Here is an 18,139-nt window from a genome sequence, read left to right on the forward strand (position 1 = left end):
AAGTTTTAGACTCTGATTCTCTTTATAAAACAAACCAAGCTTCCTAACCATCTAACCACATTTAAGCCAAGAACTCCCATAACCCATTCCCTGTTTCTCCAGTTCTAGTGGGTTTTTTCCCCAATAGCTTCCGACACCTGCCGGCATCACAGACTTTGCACAGGTGCATACTTGTTGGAGGGAGTGGATTATCACTACAGCAGTCAGCATTTACTCATCCTCAAAGTCATTTTATGTAGATTAGCTTTGTCCTCCTCAAATAGATTTTCAACCCTCAGCCAGCAGGACCATGTCATAAACCACTCTCTGCTCATTTTTCTGTTACCCTATTTATTACGCATTCATCACACAGTAGACACTCAGTAGCTGCTTATTAACTGGCCAGGAAGCTGCTTAATTTCCTCCAAGAATTACAGTAGAACAAGTGTAGTGGCCAGTGGAGTGAAGATTTGAATCTATGGATTCTATAAGAACAAAAAATGCAACATTACATTCTTTAAATGTTCATTGATTTTTATTTTTTTTAAAGATTTTATTTATTTATTTGACAGAGAGAGACACAGTGAGAGAGGGAACACAAGCATGGGGAGTGGGAGAGAGAGAAGCAGGCCTCCCGCAGGGCAGGGAGCCCAATATGGGGCTCGATCCCCGGACCCTGGGACCACGACCCGAGCCGAAGGCAGAGGCTTAAAGACAGAGCCACCCAGGTGCCCTGATCATTGATTTTTATATATTATCTGATTTTCAACCCCTCCAGTCAGGGGAAAAAAAAAAAGTTTCTTTAAAAAGAGAAAGAGATTTATTTATGGGACACCTAAGTGGCTCAGTCAGTCAACATCTGCCTTCAGCTCAGGTCATGATCTCAGGGTCCTGGGACCGAGCGCCGCATCACGCTCACAGGGAGCCTCCTTCTCCCTCTGCCTCTGCTGCTGTTCTCCCTGCTGGCACTCTTGCTCTCTCGCGCGCGCACAAATAAATAAAATCTTTAAAAATATTTATTTATTTATTTTAGAGAGAGCGAGGCCGGGAGCAGGGGCAAAGGGAAAGGGAGAGAGAAACTCTCTGCTGAACACAGAGCCCAACTTGATCTCACAACCCTGAAATCACGACCTGGGTCAAAACCAAGAGTCGAATGCTTAACCGACTGTGCCATCCTGGCGCTCCAGGTAAAAACATTCCTATAATATATCGAAGTCCTGTCTCCTTGGATCATTAGAATTAGTAAGCGCCGACTTTGGCAGCTACCCTCACCTGTGGAGGTGGATTTAGCTGATGCACTCTTAGCTCAGGTTCATCAGTCCACCCCTGCGGTATGGACCTTCTTTGCAAACTGTGCCTCCCCACAAAGAATTTCAGTTAGGAAACCAAAGTCAAGCTCATTTATAAGTAAGTCCATCATTAAAATAAGCCTAAGAGTCACTTGAATTTTTTTTTTTTTTAATTTGACAGAGAGATCGCAAGTAGGCGGAGAGGCTGGCAAAGCGGGGGAAGCAGGATCCCTGCTGAGTGGGGCTCGATCCCAGGATCCTGAGATCATGACCTGAGCCAAAGGCAGAGGCTTAACCCACTGAGCCACCCAGCCGCCCTCACCTGAAATTTTAATTCTCTCATGAGTCTCAGAAATCAATAGCCATCTCCAACTATCTGCTACTCCAGACTCTTTTGTAGGACTCAGTAAGCTTTAGCTGGATTCTATAAAGTGGCCTAGGAGAACGTCTTACCTATTCTTTAAAAAAAAAAAAAAAAAAAAAGCCCTAGAAAACATGGATAGTGTGCAAAGATAATTAAATTTTTCTTTTTTTTTTTTTGTAAGATTTTATTTGTTTATTTGAGAGAGGGGGAGAGTGCACGAGCAGAGAGGTAGGGGCAGAAAGCGAGGGATAAAGAGACTCCCCACTGATCGGGAAGCCTGTTGAGGGGCTGGATTCCAGGCCCGTGGGATCCTGGGACCTGACCCGAAGGCAGACGCTTAACCAACTGAGCCACCCAGGTGCCCCGATAACTAAACTTTCCAAGTTAATTTTAATAAGCTATAACTTTTCCCTGTAAGGTTTCTCGCTCTGTGAGATCTATTTTTTAATGTGCACAAGTGTGAAGGTAAAATAATGTCCAAATGAAGACTGAGAAGCTAGTTAAAAATTTTAAAAATAAAGTAAGGTAAGTACATGAACTACTTATTTTATATCTTTCTTTTGATAGCAGTTCTAATAAATTGAACCTGACAGGTGCTAAATGCACTTGCATTTCTGTTGAGAGAAAGATAGTGTAAGGTATGTATACCTAGAGCATAGCCGTTGGGTCATACATCCTAATACTTTCTGTTGTGTTCATAAGTATACAATGACATTGCGTTATTTCTCCCTGCCTGGTGTTTGGGGGAGATGTTTTGCTTCCTAATTATGGTACACCTGGCAATTTGTTTTGACCATCCTGAAGAGAAGAAAAAAGATTAAATGCAGGATAAATTCTGGGAACACAAAAGCATATTCTCTTTCTTCCCGTTTACAAAGGAGCTGTGACTATCCAACAGGCTGTAATTTTTTAATGGGTTGCAAGGTTAACAAATAGGGATGCTATTGTAATTCTCATGCTTCATTTACATAATATCAACAGCAAATTCAACACTAGATCAAAGCAGTCCCTTGCCATGTACACATGCAGTGGATATAATACAGATGCTTTTAGGTTGCTTTGAGAGTAAATGTCAGGGGGGAGAAACATCACAATTTTCCATTGATTTCTAAATTTTTATGGCATTTAGACCCATGCAATGACCCGTGATACGTTCAGTTATTATGATGCAGATGTGATCTGCTTGATTATTTAGGATTGCCTCTCACCTTGCCATTGTGATGCCAGCACCTAGAAATGCATTTTGGAGACTCTCCAAGAATATATTTCCACCTGTGTCTGTCCACATGCTCACACACATGGAAAGCCAGCTAGCTCAAATAATGTTGGCTTATGTATTTTATAGAATTATTTTTTTAGTAAGAGTGAAAAATAGAGAGATTTGAGAATTCTACTGCTTCCCACCCAATACTTCTCTTCCTGAGTTTATTTGCTATCCCTCTTTCTTCATAAGAAGTAACACTAACTCTCCAAGTCTCTTAAGAAGAGAAGTCAGCATATAAAATTAAATGACTTTATTTACAATCTTACAATTAAGTGAGGATCATTTAATTACATACTAAATACTAATCACATAAAGGAGTTTATTTCACATAAGTTTACAGTCTAAATTATGGATTTCTGATGAATTAACTGAATTAGTTCAGACAAAACACTTGACCCAGAAGCCTCTGATGGAAACAGCTGCACTTTTGGCTCTCAAAATATTTCCCCTCATTCTACACTTTTTATCTACACTAAACTGTGGGGGTAGCTAATACATTTCCTATCATGTAGCTAATAAACTTTCCCCCAACTTCCCATTAAAGTTTTGATTAAAATGCACATAAAAATAGCAATAATAGCAGCACTGAAAACTGAGTTTCTTCTTTACCTATTTTGACACTGTACTACTTAGCTACATGGGATCAATTCAAAGAGAAATTATATAGAATAGTTAATACAATGTATAACCAACACCATAAATTCATGTCTGTCTGTAATTTCACATCCTGTAGAGACAATAGCTTTTTTCCAAATATCTGTTGTATTTTTCTTAATGTTCTTTTTTTTTTTTTTTTAGTTTTTATTTTAATTCCAGTTAACATACAGTGTAATATTAGTTTCAGGGGTATAATACAGTAATTCAGTACTTCCATACAACACCTAGTACTCACCACAGATTGAATATTATTAATATTCTCCTTTGCCTTTTGCCTCTATCTTGGTCTCTCTCCCTTCCCCGATCTCTTTTGTTTCTTCTAACTAGACACACTAGGCCGGTCCACAAACTCCCCAAAATCGTAATCAAGCGAGATTACATTTTCTAACCATAATGCAATTGAGATAGAATTGAAAAACACATATCAGGAAATTAAAAATCAGTAAGATAATATGAAGTAAATAATTAGAGCTATAAATTATTTTTAATTAATAAAAATGGGAGTAGCCACATATTAAAACTATGAATGGGTTGCATCCAGGTCTATACGCATAGGAAAATTCAAATCCTTAAATGTTTTCATTATTAACTGAGGAAAAATAATGAAAAAAGAATGTAAGTTGAGAAACTTTTAAAGGAGATTCAAGGTTATTCAACACCAGGAAAAACAGAAAAAAGAAATAATTACAATATGACAAAAACATACCAGATATCTAAATGAAGCTAAGCTAATAGTTTTATCTGAAAATAACTTGATAAGAATTTGAAAATAAAACAACAAAATAAATTCCTAATTACTTAAAAAAGAATCCACAAAAAATTAGAAGTAAGAACATTATAACAAATGCAGTTGATAATACCAAAATCCTACCATACTATAAATGCAGTCAATTTCAAAAAAACAACTTGGGGATGAAATATAAATTTCTGAAAAGAAGTCAGTCAAGTTGATGATGTGTCTGTCAAAGAAAAGTTGACAAGAACTCAGTGTTTTAGATAACTACATTTAAAGTTCATGAGACGGGGCGCCTGGGTGGCTCAGTGGGTTAAGCTGCTGCCTGCAGCTCAGGTCATGATCTCAGGGTCCTGGGATCGAGTCCTGCATCGGGCTCTCTGCTCAGCAGGGAGCCTGCTTCCCTCTCTCTCTCTCTCTGCCTGCCTCTCTGCCTACTTGTGATCTCTCTCTGTCAAATAAATAAATAAAATCTTTAAAAAGAAAATAAATAAAAATAAAATTCATGAGACAAGTAACTCTTACGTTATATAATCTGAGAAAAAAAAAGGTAATATAGACAATTACCTATTTTATGAAGTTCACGTACCCTGAAACCAAAGTCTGACAGGTAACGTTTTAGAAAGGAAGGAGGAAAGAGGATGGATGAGGAGAAAGGAAGGAAGCTATGAACCAATCTCACGATTTAGAGGTAAAACTCCTAAGTGCAATACTAATTGAAAGCAATATTACACTAAGAGACTCTCTAAATAGCACATATTAATGGAACATGGTATCAAAAGGTCAAAAGAAAAAAGTCCTCTTGATAAACACTGAAACAGTTTTCAATAAAATAACACCTGGTCCTGATGAAAAGCAAATTAAAAATAGGAGGAGATTCTTTAACAATATGAAGACCACACTTTTTAAGCCAATTGTCAACATCATTATTTCCTGTAAAACACTGGAAACAGTTCTGTTAGACAGTAGGATTAAGATAAGGATGCTAGTGACTATACTCTTCTACATTATTTGGGAACTTCTACCTGATGGAATGAAACAGGAAAAGGAAGTCTTTTTTTTTTTTAACTCTTTAAAAATTTTTATTTATTTTTGAGAAAGAGGGAGAGCATGAGCACAAGCCTGGGGGTTGGAGGGGCAGAGGGAGAAGCAGACTCCCCACTGAGCAGGGAGCCCAATGAGGTACTTGATCCCAGGACCCTGGGATCATGACCTGAGCCAAAGGCAGACTCTTAAACGACTGAGCCCCCAGGGGCCCCAGTGAACAGAAGTTACTATAAAAGCATAGCTATTGAAAAGGAGAAGTTGTAAGGGAATTAGTAGAAAACATGAATTTCAGTCTTAAAAATGCAAGGAGTGAACCAAAATGACAGGTACCAGCAATATTCAGCAAAGATATATATGTGAATAGGTAAGTAGATCTTCTTTCCTGTAAAAGTGTATAAAGGGAAAAGCGCACATTAGAAATAATAACCCAAAAAGATGGAGAAGTTTGAAATAAAGCTGGAAAGAAAACCACAAAGAAGCAAAAAAGATGTGGATAATGGAATGACACACTGTTTCTGGATTGGAACATAAGTTATTGTAAACAGGACTATTCTAAAATTCATTTCTAAGTTGAAAAAGAAAAGTGCATTCAATCTCTATGAGATTTCTTTAGAACTTGAGATGTCCCTAAAGATCATTTGTAAATTTCAAAAAAAAGAATAATTACAAAGGAGGACTTTCTTTATTAGATAGTAAAATGAATAACATGAAGCTCTAATTATTAAAACCATAGGCCTCTGTTATAAAAATCAACCACAGACTAAAGAAGTAGGATAGCCCTAAAATTAACCCTAATATATATCAAAACCTGTCACAAAAAGACACACAGCAGAACAATAAGAGGTAAATGGATAATTTGTAAAATCTTTCTGATGTGGAGAGAAGAAATAAGATAATCTTACTTCGGGCTGGATATGCAAATATTTCCCAGATACGTTAATGATTTCATTGTAAGAAATAAACCAAAAGCAACCAAACGATATGAACTAAATCTTCACAATCTCTGCTAAGGAAAGAATCCAACATAAAAATAAAAGGAATTTTTAAATTTTAGAAGAAGAGATAGGCTAGCTGTGGACTGCAAAAACGTTTAAACCTTCGAGAGATTATATAGTGTCATTAGAAGTTAAAGAACCGAACACAAGATAAGAAACTTAGAACAAATGGAAAAGGTGAACATGTGTATTGCCCAAAGGGCTCTTATAAATAATCAGGAAAAACATTAACATCCCCAATGGAAAAATGGGCACAAGATGTTGATCAATGATGTGACGAATAAGAATATATATGATCACCCTAGAAATAGAAATACAAGTTAGAGCAAATTGTTGTTTTTTACTTAGCAAAATGGCAAGGATGAAATTAACAGTGATGAGAATGTTTAATTTTTCTCCAACACTAATTTAATTATTTAATTATTCTCAAACACTAACGGTAAGACTGTAGAGTCAACATTTCGAAAGTGATTTGGCAATATAGAAAACATTGAAAACAGGTGTGCATCATTGACCCAGTAAACCCACTTATGAGGACACAGCCTAAGGAAACAACTGCAAGAGGAAAAATTTATGTACTGGCAGAAAATAAAATGAGACAAGAAGAAAATGATTAATAAGTAATGACACATCCATAGATCGAATATTAACAGCCCTGAAAATTCATTTTTCAAAGAATAACCTTGGCAAATGGCTAGCTAACCTAACTACTGGATAAAATATTACAGAATTGGAATTTGAATGCTGTGAATAATCAGCTTAACCTTCCTCCCTGTGAGGCGGTTCATTAAGAAGATCACCTGGACAAAAGGCTCTAGAAAAGCCAGGTGTACTGGCTGAAGGAGAACAAGGTGCGCACTCTCCAAGAGAGTGGACCTTCTCCATCCCTCGCTGACGTGCGCCTTCAGAGTCCACCTCTGCATCAAATTAAGAATCTGAATAATGTTACTGCAGCTTGGTACAGAGCCTCCACTGCAGTGTGTGGGAAGACTAGAGTGTCACCTCCAGAGACGTCCTCTCTGTTGCCAGGTTGGCTTGGGTCACTGAGAGCCTTCTTGATGTTTCCTCCAGCCATGCTCTGGACCAGACAGGCTCTAGTCAGGAATAATGGCTTAACTAAAACTATGAGCCTTTCTCACCCCACCTTGACAGGAACCACCTAATCTGTGTGTTACCAAGTAGGAACAGAGGGCAAGAAGAGACTAAATGTTGTGTGTTTAGAATCAGAGAACGTTCTTCTATTCTGTGTTTTCCAAAGGCCAATCTGAGAAAATGACTATGATCAGTCTATCTAAAACTGGGCTCTTCGGGAAATATTAACATTGGTTCCCCCTCAGGCTATCTACGCAGATATTTTTCAGATAGATTAAGATCTTCTGTCCTTGAAAAACAGCCAAGATGTAATGAGGGGCCTTAAATCTGGTTCTCTGGGCAAGTAGACTTGTGTTTTATTGACTGACCGTGTCCATGGTCCCTTGGACAGTCGTTCGGCGTGATGGTCCGCCATCCCCCACGAAGAAGGCACTCTCAAGAGATCATCAGTGTCACCATGTTTTTTCTCTCTTAGGGTGCCCTGCTTGGATGACTGTGCACAAGTGTGCAAGACAGCTGCAAGTAAGGACATAACCAACCCCATGACTAGAACAAAGCTAGGCTTTGAGGCCTCTAGTCCAAGACCTCAGCCCAACGAGGGTGCCAGCCACTGAAAGCAGATATGCAGTGATCATGCCCAAGAGCCAAATGATAATCTAGAGGGCATGTCTCTTTGTTCCACAAACCGCCCCCCCCAAACAGAGCAGCTTTATTCTCCTCTGTTTCTCCTGTGACCTAACTAGAATAGACATGAGGGGCAGGCTTGGAGGGCAGCACCTTACCTAAACCTAGGAACACAATTTAAAAACCAAATGCTCACTTCTCAAGGTTCTGGATATTAGTGAACTGTGCCTACATCAGGGAGTGGCAAAAAGCTGAAAAGCCCATGCCCTATGGAACAAGCACAGATGCACTCTGGCTCTGAGACATCAGTTTTTGGTTGGTAGAAAAGAACGAGCCAAAGGAGTCACTTGGGCAGTCCTAAATGGGGATGGAGGCCAGTAGCTGCCAATTGAGAAGGTCAGAGGAAGACTGTGAGTCAGATCCAGGGAATGGTAAGGCATCCCCAGAGCGGTAAGGACGCTCAGAATAGCAGGAGCGCCTCCCCTTATAACGCTTCACCTTGGGTAGACTCAAGAGAGCACAGACAGACCATACAGGAAAGCAAGTGGCCAAATCCAGGGTAACCACGAGAAATGAAAATGTCTCCAGAGCGTGCGCAGAGCAAGGGAGAGGGGACCAGAGTAGACTGAACTGTATCTTGTCTTTTCCACACTGGCTGGCCTGGCTGTGGAAGCAGTACCTTCTGGAAGGCAGGTTGCAATCCTGAGTGCATGAATTCTGCCTTTGACTTGCAGCAATGAATATTCCTCTCTTCTAAGATTTCCTGTAGGTCAAATGTATTGCTTAAAGTTCACAGACTGTCAGCAGGAAATGGGAAATTTACAAAGAACTAAAAAATGGATTTCTTAAAAAATTACAATAACAGAAGTGCCTTTCTGTTCTGCTAATATCTGATTTAGATGATCCTGATGCAAACTATACTCTCAATGTATACTTAAGTAAAATAGCTAATTATTATTAAAATGAGAATAATATGGAGATAAGTTTCTAAAGCAAATATTACCAATGACTTTTAAGCTTTCTTCCAAAAAAAAATATATTGAACTGTTTGTCCTTTCATTAGTCAAAGAAATGTGCATTCCTAGTAAACTAAACCACCTAAATATTACCAGAACTACAGTATAAATAAATATTTTACCTTCTGGCTATTTAATGTAGCAATAACCTTTACAAGCTAATATTTATCATGCGCATCACACAAAACAGACACAAACCTAATTTTGCTACTGCCAACATTGATACTCTGCTGATAATTTGGTATTACAAATGTTTATGTCACTTACGTAATTAAGGGGTTAGAATGACGTTAGCACACAGTGTTTGTACCCCCCGCAAAAGAACAAAAATTTAGAGGGCACAATCAGCTTGCCTTTCTGGAATATTTGTATGCAGATAAGCTATGGGAAGTTTGGTCTTCAAAAATAAAAAATAGTCTGGGGAAATTTAATTTAAATGCAATCAGACCCTGTTGAACACACTCATCAATAATTTTCACTTACTGGCTGGCCACTTTGCATGGCAATATCTTAAGTGAGACACCCTTTTAAGAACATTCAGCCCTCTGCGTCTCATTATCCTGGTGAAGGAATAAAGTCCGTGGATGAACATGAGAACAGATTCTGCAAGAGACAAGAATTAAACAGAAATTCTTAAAATTCAACACATTTTGACATTTTTTATCTCTATAATATATACATACCCACTTGCCTATTTGTAATTTTACATAAATGAAGTATTTTTTGATATACCCTTTTTCCCGTATTTCCTTACCCCTGTTGTCCCTCCGCAGCCCACATTTCCTGCCCCCTCAAGACAACTTTTATCCTAAAGCCTGTATGCTTTCATTGCTTTTGCAGATATACACAGATTTATATGCACTTATACCCACGTACACATACAGAGATTTTTGTCATTGTTTTATATAAATAAGATCATAATATAAATGTATACACATCTTGCTTTTCTCCTTCAGTTCCTTAGCAGGATTCCCTGCACATCAGCTGGCATAGCTCTAACTCATTCTTTTTACTGGCTAGATAATATTTCATGTGTATTTCACAGTGACTTAAATAAACTTTTCTCTCTTGCTAGACATTCACTGTTTCAGTCTTTGGCCACTATGAAAGAGGTTGCAGATAACATCTTTGAGAAAATGTCCCAGTATGCCAGGATTTTAGTTTTTGTGGGATAAGTTCCCAGGGTAGGATTATTGAGTTGAAAGGTATGTTCAGTTTTGATAGACTGCTTTCCCAAAAGCCCTATCAATCAACATTTTCTTTAACAATTTGTGAGAACATACTTTTTTTTTTACATCCTATTCAGTACTGTTGTTAACCTTCTTCTTAATCTTTGCTAAATGTCCCTAAAGTAAAATAATATTGCCTTGTTATTTTAACCTATATTGCCTTGTCTACTAGCCAGCATTGGCACCTTCCTATGCTTATTGACTTTTTAGATTTGCTCATCTTGAACTTCCTTTTTAAACATTTTGCCCTCTTTCTCTGCTGGTCTGTATTTTTATGGTCATTTGCTAGCACTTTTATGTATTACAAATACAATCCCTTGACTTGTCATTCGTATGGTAAATATAGTTTTCCAAATCTATCTTGTGTCTTCTGACTTTGTTGCCATATTAATCTTTATCTATTTTTAATAGCCAAATATGTCTACTTTTTTATGACTTCTGGATTTTGGTTAAGATATTCATACCCCTGGATTGTTCCTGAATTCCTCTGGTTTCTCTTTCAAGAGTTTTATTGGTTCTTCGATTTACACTTATCTTGGAAGCATCAGGAATTTATTTTTCTATAAAGAGTGAGAATGGTGATGCAGTTAACAAAATTCACTTACCACTCTGTCTCTGAGCTAAAATGGATCCATCTAACCTCTTAGCATCTCCAAACACCTACCATATGGACAACAACCATGAAAAGGCAGGAGGACACCAAAACCTAAGTCATGATCTCTACCACTCAAAAACATATGGCTCCACTTAAGAAAAAAAATCGCAGATAAAAAGAGTAAGATTTTATATCTTTGTCTAGGGCTGCATGACAAAGCTCCACAGATGGTAGTTTAAACCACAGAAATTTATTTCCTTATAGTTCTGGAGACTAAGAACCTAAGATCTATATGTTGGCAAGCTTGGTTTCTTCTGGGGTCGCCCTCCTTGGCTTGTAGTTGGCAATCTTCTCTCTGTGCCTTTACGTGGTCTTCCTTCTGTGTGAGTCTCTGTCCTAATCTCTTCTTATAAGAACACAGTCATATTGGATCAGTACCCGTCCTTGTCACCTCACTTTAAAGACGTTTTCTCGGGGCACCTGGGTGGCTCAGTGGGTTAAAGCCTCTGCCTTCATCTCGGGTCATGCTCCCAAGGTCCTGGGATCGAGCCCCACATTGGGTACTCTGCTCAGCGAGGAGCCTTCTTCCTCCTCTCTCTCTGCCTGCCTCTCTGCCTACTTGTGATCTCTGTCTGTCAAATGAATAAATAAAATATTTTAAAAAATTTAAAAATACAGGTTAAAAAAAAAAAAAAGACGTTTTCTCCGGTCATATTCCGAGGTACTGGGGGCTAGGTACTTCACATGTGAATTTTGAGTGGATACAACTCATTTCAAATGATCTGTACAGACTATGAGTACTGTTGGTGTCCCTGGGTGGGGAGTCACTGGAGACAGTCAGTGAGAGCTTCATGGAAAAGCATGCTTAAGATTTCAGTGAGGCCATGAGAAGCTTTTCTGTGAGAAAATGAGAATAAGCAAAGTGATGGCTATAGACATGGTGTGTCAGGGTTCAGTGAGGTAAGTAGACTGACCAGAGGTGACAGTTCATTTTGGGGGGAAGTGGGTTATAAAATTGGAACTGCCGAGATTCTAAGTAATCTAGATTTAGGAGAAGTTTAGGCTTAATCAAAGAAGAAGGGGAAAAAAAGCATCATAAGCTTTTGAAAAGTAAAACCTCATAATTAAAATGATATTTAAGGAGGACAAAAGCTGATTTTCATTTGTGAGATGAAACATGGAGAACAGGTGAAAGCTGGGCCATAATTATTAAACGAGCAGTTTAGCCCAGAGTGGTAGCAGTGGTAGACAGGAAGGAACAGTGGGTGACTATTAGACATCTCAAAGTATGTATCCAGAAATTGATGGAAGTTGATGATTGTCTGTTTATAGGAAATGAGCAAAAGGGATAAGGCAAAGGTGATGTCCACATTTTGAGCTGGAGCGGGGTGGGGGTGGGGGACAGAAATGATGATGCTTTGCCATGGAGCTTGTGATATGTAGAGTCCTACATGGAGAAGAAAGTGACCACCAGTGCATTTGAGCCTGAGAGTTTGAGATGGAAGTAACAGAGCATAAGACAATGGGACAGGAGCTCTGGCGGGGTGACAACGTCAACCCTAAGCTGGGCATCTGGAAGCTCTTCAGTATGGAGTCCACTGTGGGAAGTGCAAGGAACAAAGAGAGGAGTTGCTCATCCAGCAACATTTTATTAAGCACTGACTGTATGTCAAGCATGTCCTTAAGTGCCAGGAATACGAAGATAAATCAGATAAGGGATCGCCCCTCCGAAATCTCACCCTCAGTCATGAAGGTCAGGGGTGGTCGATAATGTTAAATGATGAAGTCAGCCATTGAGGGGCAGATAAAGGGCCTTTGTATTTGTCAATAAAGTGGTCACCCTTGACTTTGTAGAAGGCAGTTTCAATAGTCTGGGTAATAGAAACGAGATTGAATGGGGGAACTTTTGTTGAGACAGTGGAGATAAGAGCGGGTCTCTCTTTATTGCCAGAACTGGTTTTGTTTTCCACTCTCCTGGCCTTTATTCAGATTCTTTGCCACCTTCTGCTTAATTAACTTCTGTTAAAATAGTAAAACCCTGATATTTTAATTCAGACTTTAACATTAAAATCAAGTTAGGGCACCTGGGTGGCTCATTTGGTTGAGTATCTGCTTTCAGCTCAGACCATGATCTCAGGGTCCTGGGATCAAGTCTCACATCAGGCTTTCTGCTCAGTGGAGAGTCTGCTTCTTCCTCTCCCTGGGCTACTGCCCCTGCTCCTGCTCTCTCTCTCTCTTTCTCTTTCTCTCTCTATATATCTATATGTATCTGTCTCTCAAATAAATAAATAAAACCTTTTAAAAATAAGTAAGTAAAGTCAAGTTAAAATTTAGTCACAGGGCAGTTTCATGCTTCTAAAAACAATATCTTCATACCATATGTTTGTTTCTTCCCATTCAGATTCAAATGAATAACATAAGAGGATAAAACCAAAACATTTTACAATGATGAGACTTTTTGAAAGAGCCATAGATGCTGTTTAATAAGCACTGGGAGATGATAAGCAGGAGAATGAAAAAACTAAAAGACCACTCTTTGTGCTGGCTTTTATCATCTTTCCTGGTGTTTGTAAAAATCTAGGACAGGATCCAAAAGGGCTCAGATACTTGGATTCCCTCCACTCCTTTTTCTATCCCTGTAGAGAGGAACGGAGAGAGAGAACAGGAGACAAATCTCCAGAGATGAGTTGGGAAAGGGCTTTCACCCTTCCTATCACTGATCTCTGTTAACAGGGTCTTCTTAACAAAGATCTCATTTTCTTTGTTCTTATTTAAAAAAGAATGTACTGGGGGCACCTGGGTGGCTCAGTGGGTTAAGCCGCTGCCTTCGGCTCAGGTCATGATCTCAGGGTTCTGGGATCGAGTCCCGCGTCGGGCTCTCTGCTCAGCAGGGAGCCTGCTTCCTTCTCTCTCTCTCTCTGCCTGCCTCTCAGTGTACTTGTGATTTCTCTCTGTCAAATAAATAAATAAAATCTTTAAAAAAAAAAAAAAAGAATGTACTGGGAAGATTTCTGGGGTTGTCTCTGATTGTTCCATGCATTACATGTCTATAAAGTACTCCCAGCTCGCTGATCTATCTTTGCCATCCAGCAGTTTCTCATAGATTCTGAAATGATTGAGCTAGATTATGTGAGAATATGAATGTCATTGTGATAAACATGTTCACCTGGTGGACTGGGCATGAGACTAGAAAGTTAGTCTCGAGTCTTCGAGTCTCTATCCTGGTTGAAACTGGTTTGCACTACCAGTCGTGGTTATTTACACATGGTAGAGATTTTCACTGATTTGATTTTACTTGACTTGAGTTGGTTAGTATGGTTTGGAGAAATTCAGTTTCTCTGTGTATTTCTACATGTAGATGAGGAATCATTCCTTCCCCTTTATTACACAAGGTCATGATCTATTATTGCCTTTAAAGTCCAGTCAACAAACGTATGGTCAAATGTAAGTTGAATGTAAGTCATTCTCCAATAAGCACCCCTACCCTGTTCCCACCCTGATCTTGATCTTGATCTTGGTCTTGATGTATCTTGATGATCTTGATCTTGGTCTTGATGTATCCATTGAACAGACATTTCTGCACAAAAGCAGTCAGGAGATGCAGTGGTCATGAATCATGACAAACAGACAAATACTTGCTGAGATGCCCATTGGCTCTGTAAATGTAAAGCCACATGTGACGAGCACTACCAACCCAGTACCCAGAACGTCAGAAACTAATGATGCTGCTGCAGCTTTAAGAACTTGGCTACATTGAAAAAAGAGCAGAAGACAACAACAAACTTTATTCTTTCTTGGTGGAGGTTTTTAAAGCCAGGTCTGTAGACCCTAATAGCTTGAGGTTCTACATTTAGAAGAGAGTCGAGCCTGCAAATGAGCAATGTTCTTATTCGGGCACAAATTAGGAGATGGTCCTTGAAGTAGAGATTGGATGGAGCACGACTTGGATGGATTTCTGTGCATTGAGTTTGTATCCTGAGACTTTATGGAATTATCAGGTCCAGCATGTTTTTAGCAGAGTCTTTTGGGTTTTCTGTGTAGGGTATCCTGTCACCTTGCAAAGAGTGAAAGTCTTACTTCTTCTTTGCCAATTTAGATGCCTTTTATTCCTTTTTGTTGTCTGATGCTGAGGCTAGGACCTCCAAGACCATGTTGAATACAAGTGGTGATAATGTACATCCCTGTCTTCTTCCTGACTTTGGAGGAAAACTCTCAGTTTTTCCCCATTGAGGACATTAGCTAGGAGTTTTTCATAAATGGCCTTTATTATGTTCAGGTATGTGCCCTCAAAACCTACTTTGTTGAGGGTTTTTATCATGAATACATGTGTACTTTGTCAGCTGTTCTTTCTGTATCTATTTAAATGATCATATTGTTCTTACCCTTTCTGTTATTAATGTGATGTATCATGTTGACTGATTCATGACTAGTGAACCACCCATGCAACCCCAGGAATAAATCCCTGGGTTGATGGTAGTGAGTGATTTTCTTCAATGTATTGTTGGGTTTGGCTTGCTAGTACCTTGTGGAGTATTTCTGCATCTCTGTTCATCAGAGATACTGGCCTGTAGTTCTTCTTGCCTGTGATGTCTTTATCCAGTTTTGCTCTCAGAGTAATGCTGGCCTCATAGAATGAAGTTGAAAATTCTCCTTCCTTTTCTATGTATTGGAATAGTTTGAGAAGAGCAGGTATTAACTCTTCTTTAAATGTTTGGCATAATACCCCTTTTGAAGAATTTTCTAGTAGCTTCAACTCCTCCCCTCATCATCATCCTCTGAATTTCTGTATGTTCTTCCACATTACCAAACTATGCATTTCTTTTCTTCCCCTTCTTTCCTTTCCCTTATCTGTCAAAGCCCCAGACCACCAAACAGTCAGAAGGAATGTGTGGCGAGGGATATGACAAGAGTTGGTTGGGGGAACAAAGGTCTTTCCTCTTTCTCCCAGCTTGAGCCCCAGTTGTATGTATATAATTTCTTATTTTCCCCAAAAGAACACATTGCTTGATAACCATCCTTGTAATTGAATGCTTGTTTATGATCACCTTTCTCGTAGGTATCTCTAAAGAAGAAGAGCCAAAAATATTGAGACCCCCAAGACGGCCCCGGAAACCCAAAACATTAAATAGCCCTGAGGACTCCACATACTATTACCTGCTACATGTAAGTGGCTCACTTTTACTACCAGATGGGAGCCATAGCATCCACAAACACCCCTGCTGATCCTGGTCCAAGCCTGCCCCCACAGTCCTGCAAACCCCCCGTCCTACCACAGTCTTCTCTGAGCGTGCGTTAGTTGATCTGAGATGCAAATACCAACCCAGAAAGAGAAGCGGTGTTCACAGGAGCTCTCCAGAGAGCCACCTCTGGTCAAAGGGCGAGCTTAAGAAAAAGAAGAAAGGGAAAGAGGAAGAAAGAGACATTTACTTAAGCACCTTTTAAATTCCAGGCCTAGGAAGAGGGGTGTTCACCCACACTGTGACATGTAATCCTATGAAGAGCGCTTCAGGTGGTGTCCTCCTCTCACTGGTCAGGCCTCAGACCCAGATAGGTACCCCAAAGCTGCTGGGGTCATCAGCTATGCTCAGGTCATTAGCTATGTGCAGTAAGAGGTTACTGCACAGCTCCTGCTTACTCCCCGTGTGCAACCTGCCAGCCTGCGCTTCCTCTCCTGCTCCTGCTCTCCGTGAAATGCCACCATCATCCACTGGTGACCCGGACCAAGAACCTGGGAATCGTCCTGGATCTTGCCCTCTCTCTGATTCCTGACATCCAATCTGTTGCCTAAAGCAGGGCTTCTCCTGGCCGAGGCTCACTCCCATGAGTGCCATGTCTCCGACCCCAGCGGTGACACTCTAAACCACCTTCATTCCTCATCTAGAATATTTCAGGCTGCCAATCTTGGCGTCTCCAGCCCCTACCAGAATGTTTCTCTAGACCCTCTTGTGAGAGTGTTCCTCCCTTGCTGATGCGTCTGAGAGCTCAGCAGTTCCTTCAGCATGAAGTCCAGACACTGGGGGCCCTCCTCATGGGCCTCAGGACTACTTGTCAGCCCCTTCTCCAGGCCCCATGTCCACTAGCCAGGGCTAACTGCCGGAAATCCCAACAGCCATGGCTTTCTCCTCTCACGTCCCTCAGACCTTTGCACCTGCTGATCCTTCCCTCTGTCATACTTAGTCCCTCTTCCACCCCCACTGCCACAAGGAGAGAGCAAGGATTCTCCCTCCACACCCAGACAATGCTTCCCATCCGTTGGAATTTTTCCTAGCTTTTCGGCAGAAAACAGAGCTCCCACTTGATTTCCAAGTCAAACAGCCTCCTAGTCCTCTCTTCTTTTGGGGGATTTCTCTCCAGTGTCTTTGGAGGCTCCCCTTCCACATTGGTGTTGCCTAGCTCTCAACCTTGGGCTCTCTTCTCCTCTTATTACCTTTGGACAATCTCATGACCTCAGTTACTACCGATTCCCAAATCTTCGCCTTTGGCCAGATCTCTTTCAAGCTCTACACTCAGATCTCAAACTGGCTAGTGTTTGTCTTACATACTGTACATGGATATGCACACACACACACACACACACACACACACACACACACAGCTTTACTGAGATATGTCATATACCATACAATTCGCCCACCTAAAATATATAATAAAATGGTTTTCATTATATTCAGAGTTGTATTGCCATCACCATAATCAGCTTTAGAATATTTTCATCACCCCAAAAAGAAACTCCATACCCATTAACAGTCATTCCCCAACCCCTCCCTCCAGCCCTAGGCAACCACTAGTCTATAATCTATGATCTGAACATTTCATATAAATAGAAATGTGTGACACATGGTCCCTGTGAATGAACGACCAGCTCTTTTTACAAAACAGCAATCAGAATAAAATCCTGACCCAGCCCCTTTCTCATCTCATATCCAAAAACCTATCTCTCAAATATCTCCTGAATTTCTGTTTCTCTCCACACCATGTGCCCAGCATTCCCAGTTGATATTTCTGCATCTGTCCTCCCTCTCAGTTCTCTTGTTTTAGTCCCCTTCTCATTAATGCATCTGTCACACTGTACAGTTGGGTTTCTAAAATTAACATCTGGTCACACCACCCTCTGATGGAAAACCTCGTAATGACTTCCTAGTGTCCTATGATAGAAGGGCTGGTCAACACCAGGGCCCTCCCTACCTTCCTGGCCTCACCTCCTGACATTCATTCACCCCTTTTTTCTCTCCTCTCCAGCCATTCCCTCTCGTTA

The 18,139-nt window shown here is 40.1% G+C and overlaps 1 protein-coding gene across 6 annotated transcripts in view; it reads left to right on the plus strand.

Moving 5' to 3' along the window:
• Positions 1–18,139, plus strand: part of MYO3A (myosin IIIA) — a 232,247-nt gene that overhangs the window by 200,238 nt on the left and 13,870 nt on the right. For 4 of the 6 annotated variants that reach the window (XM_032349656.1, XM_032349658.1, XM_032349659.1 and 1 more), the window contains one exon: positions 15,941–16,047. The exons of the other annotated variants lie outside the window; for them this stretch is intronic. In XM_032349656.1, coding sequence (XP_032205547.1) covers positions 15,941–16,047 — 107 coding nt within the window. The remainder of the gene's footprint in view (positions 1–15,940; positions 16,048–18,139) is intronic. 6 annotated transcript variants of the gene reach the window in all.

Source organism: Mustela erminea, chromosome 6 (assembly GCF_009829155.1).
Source record: "Mustela erminea isolate mMusErm1 chromosome 6, mMusErm1.Pri, whole genome shotgun sequence".
Lineage (NCBI taxonomy): Eukaryota > Metazoa > Chordata > Mammalia > Carnivora > Mustelidae > Mustela > Mustela erminea.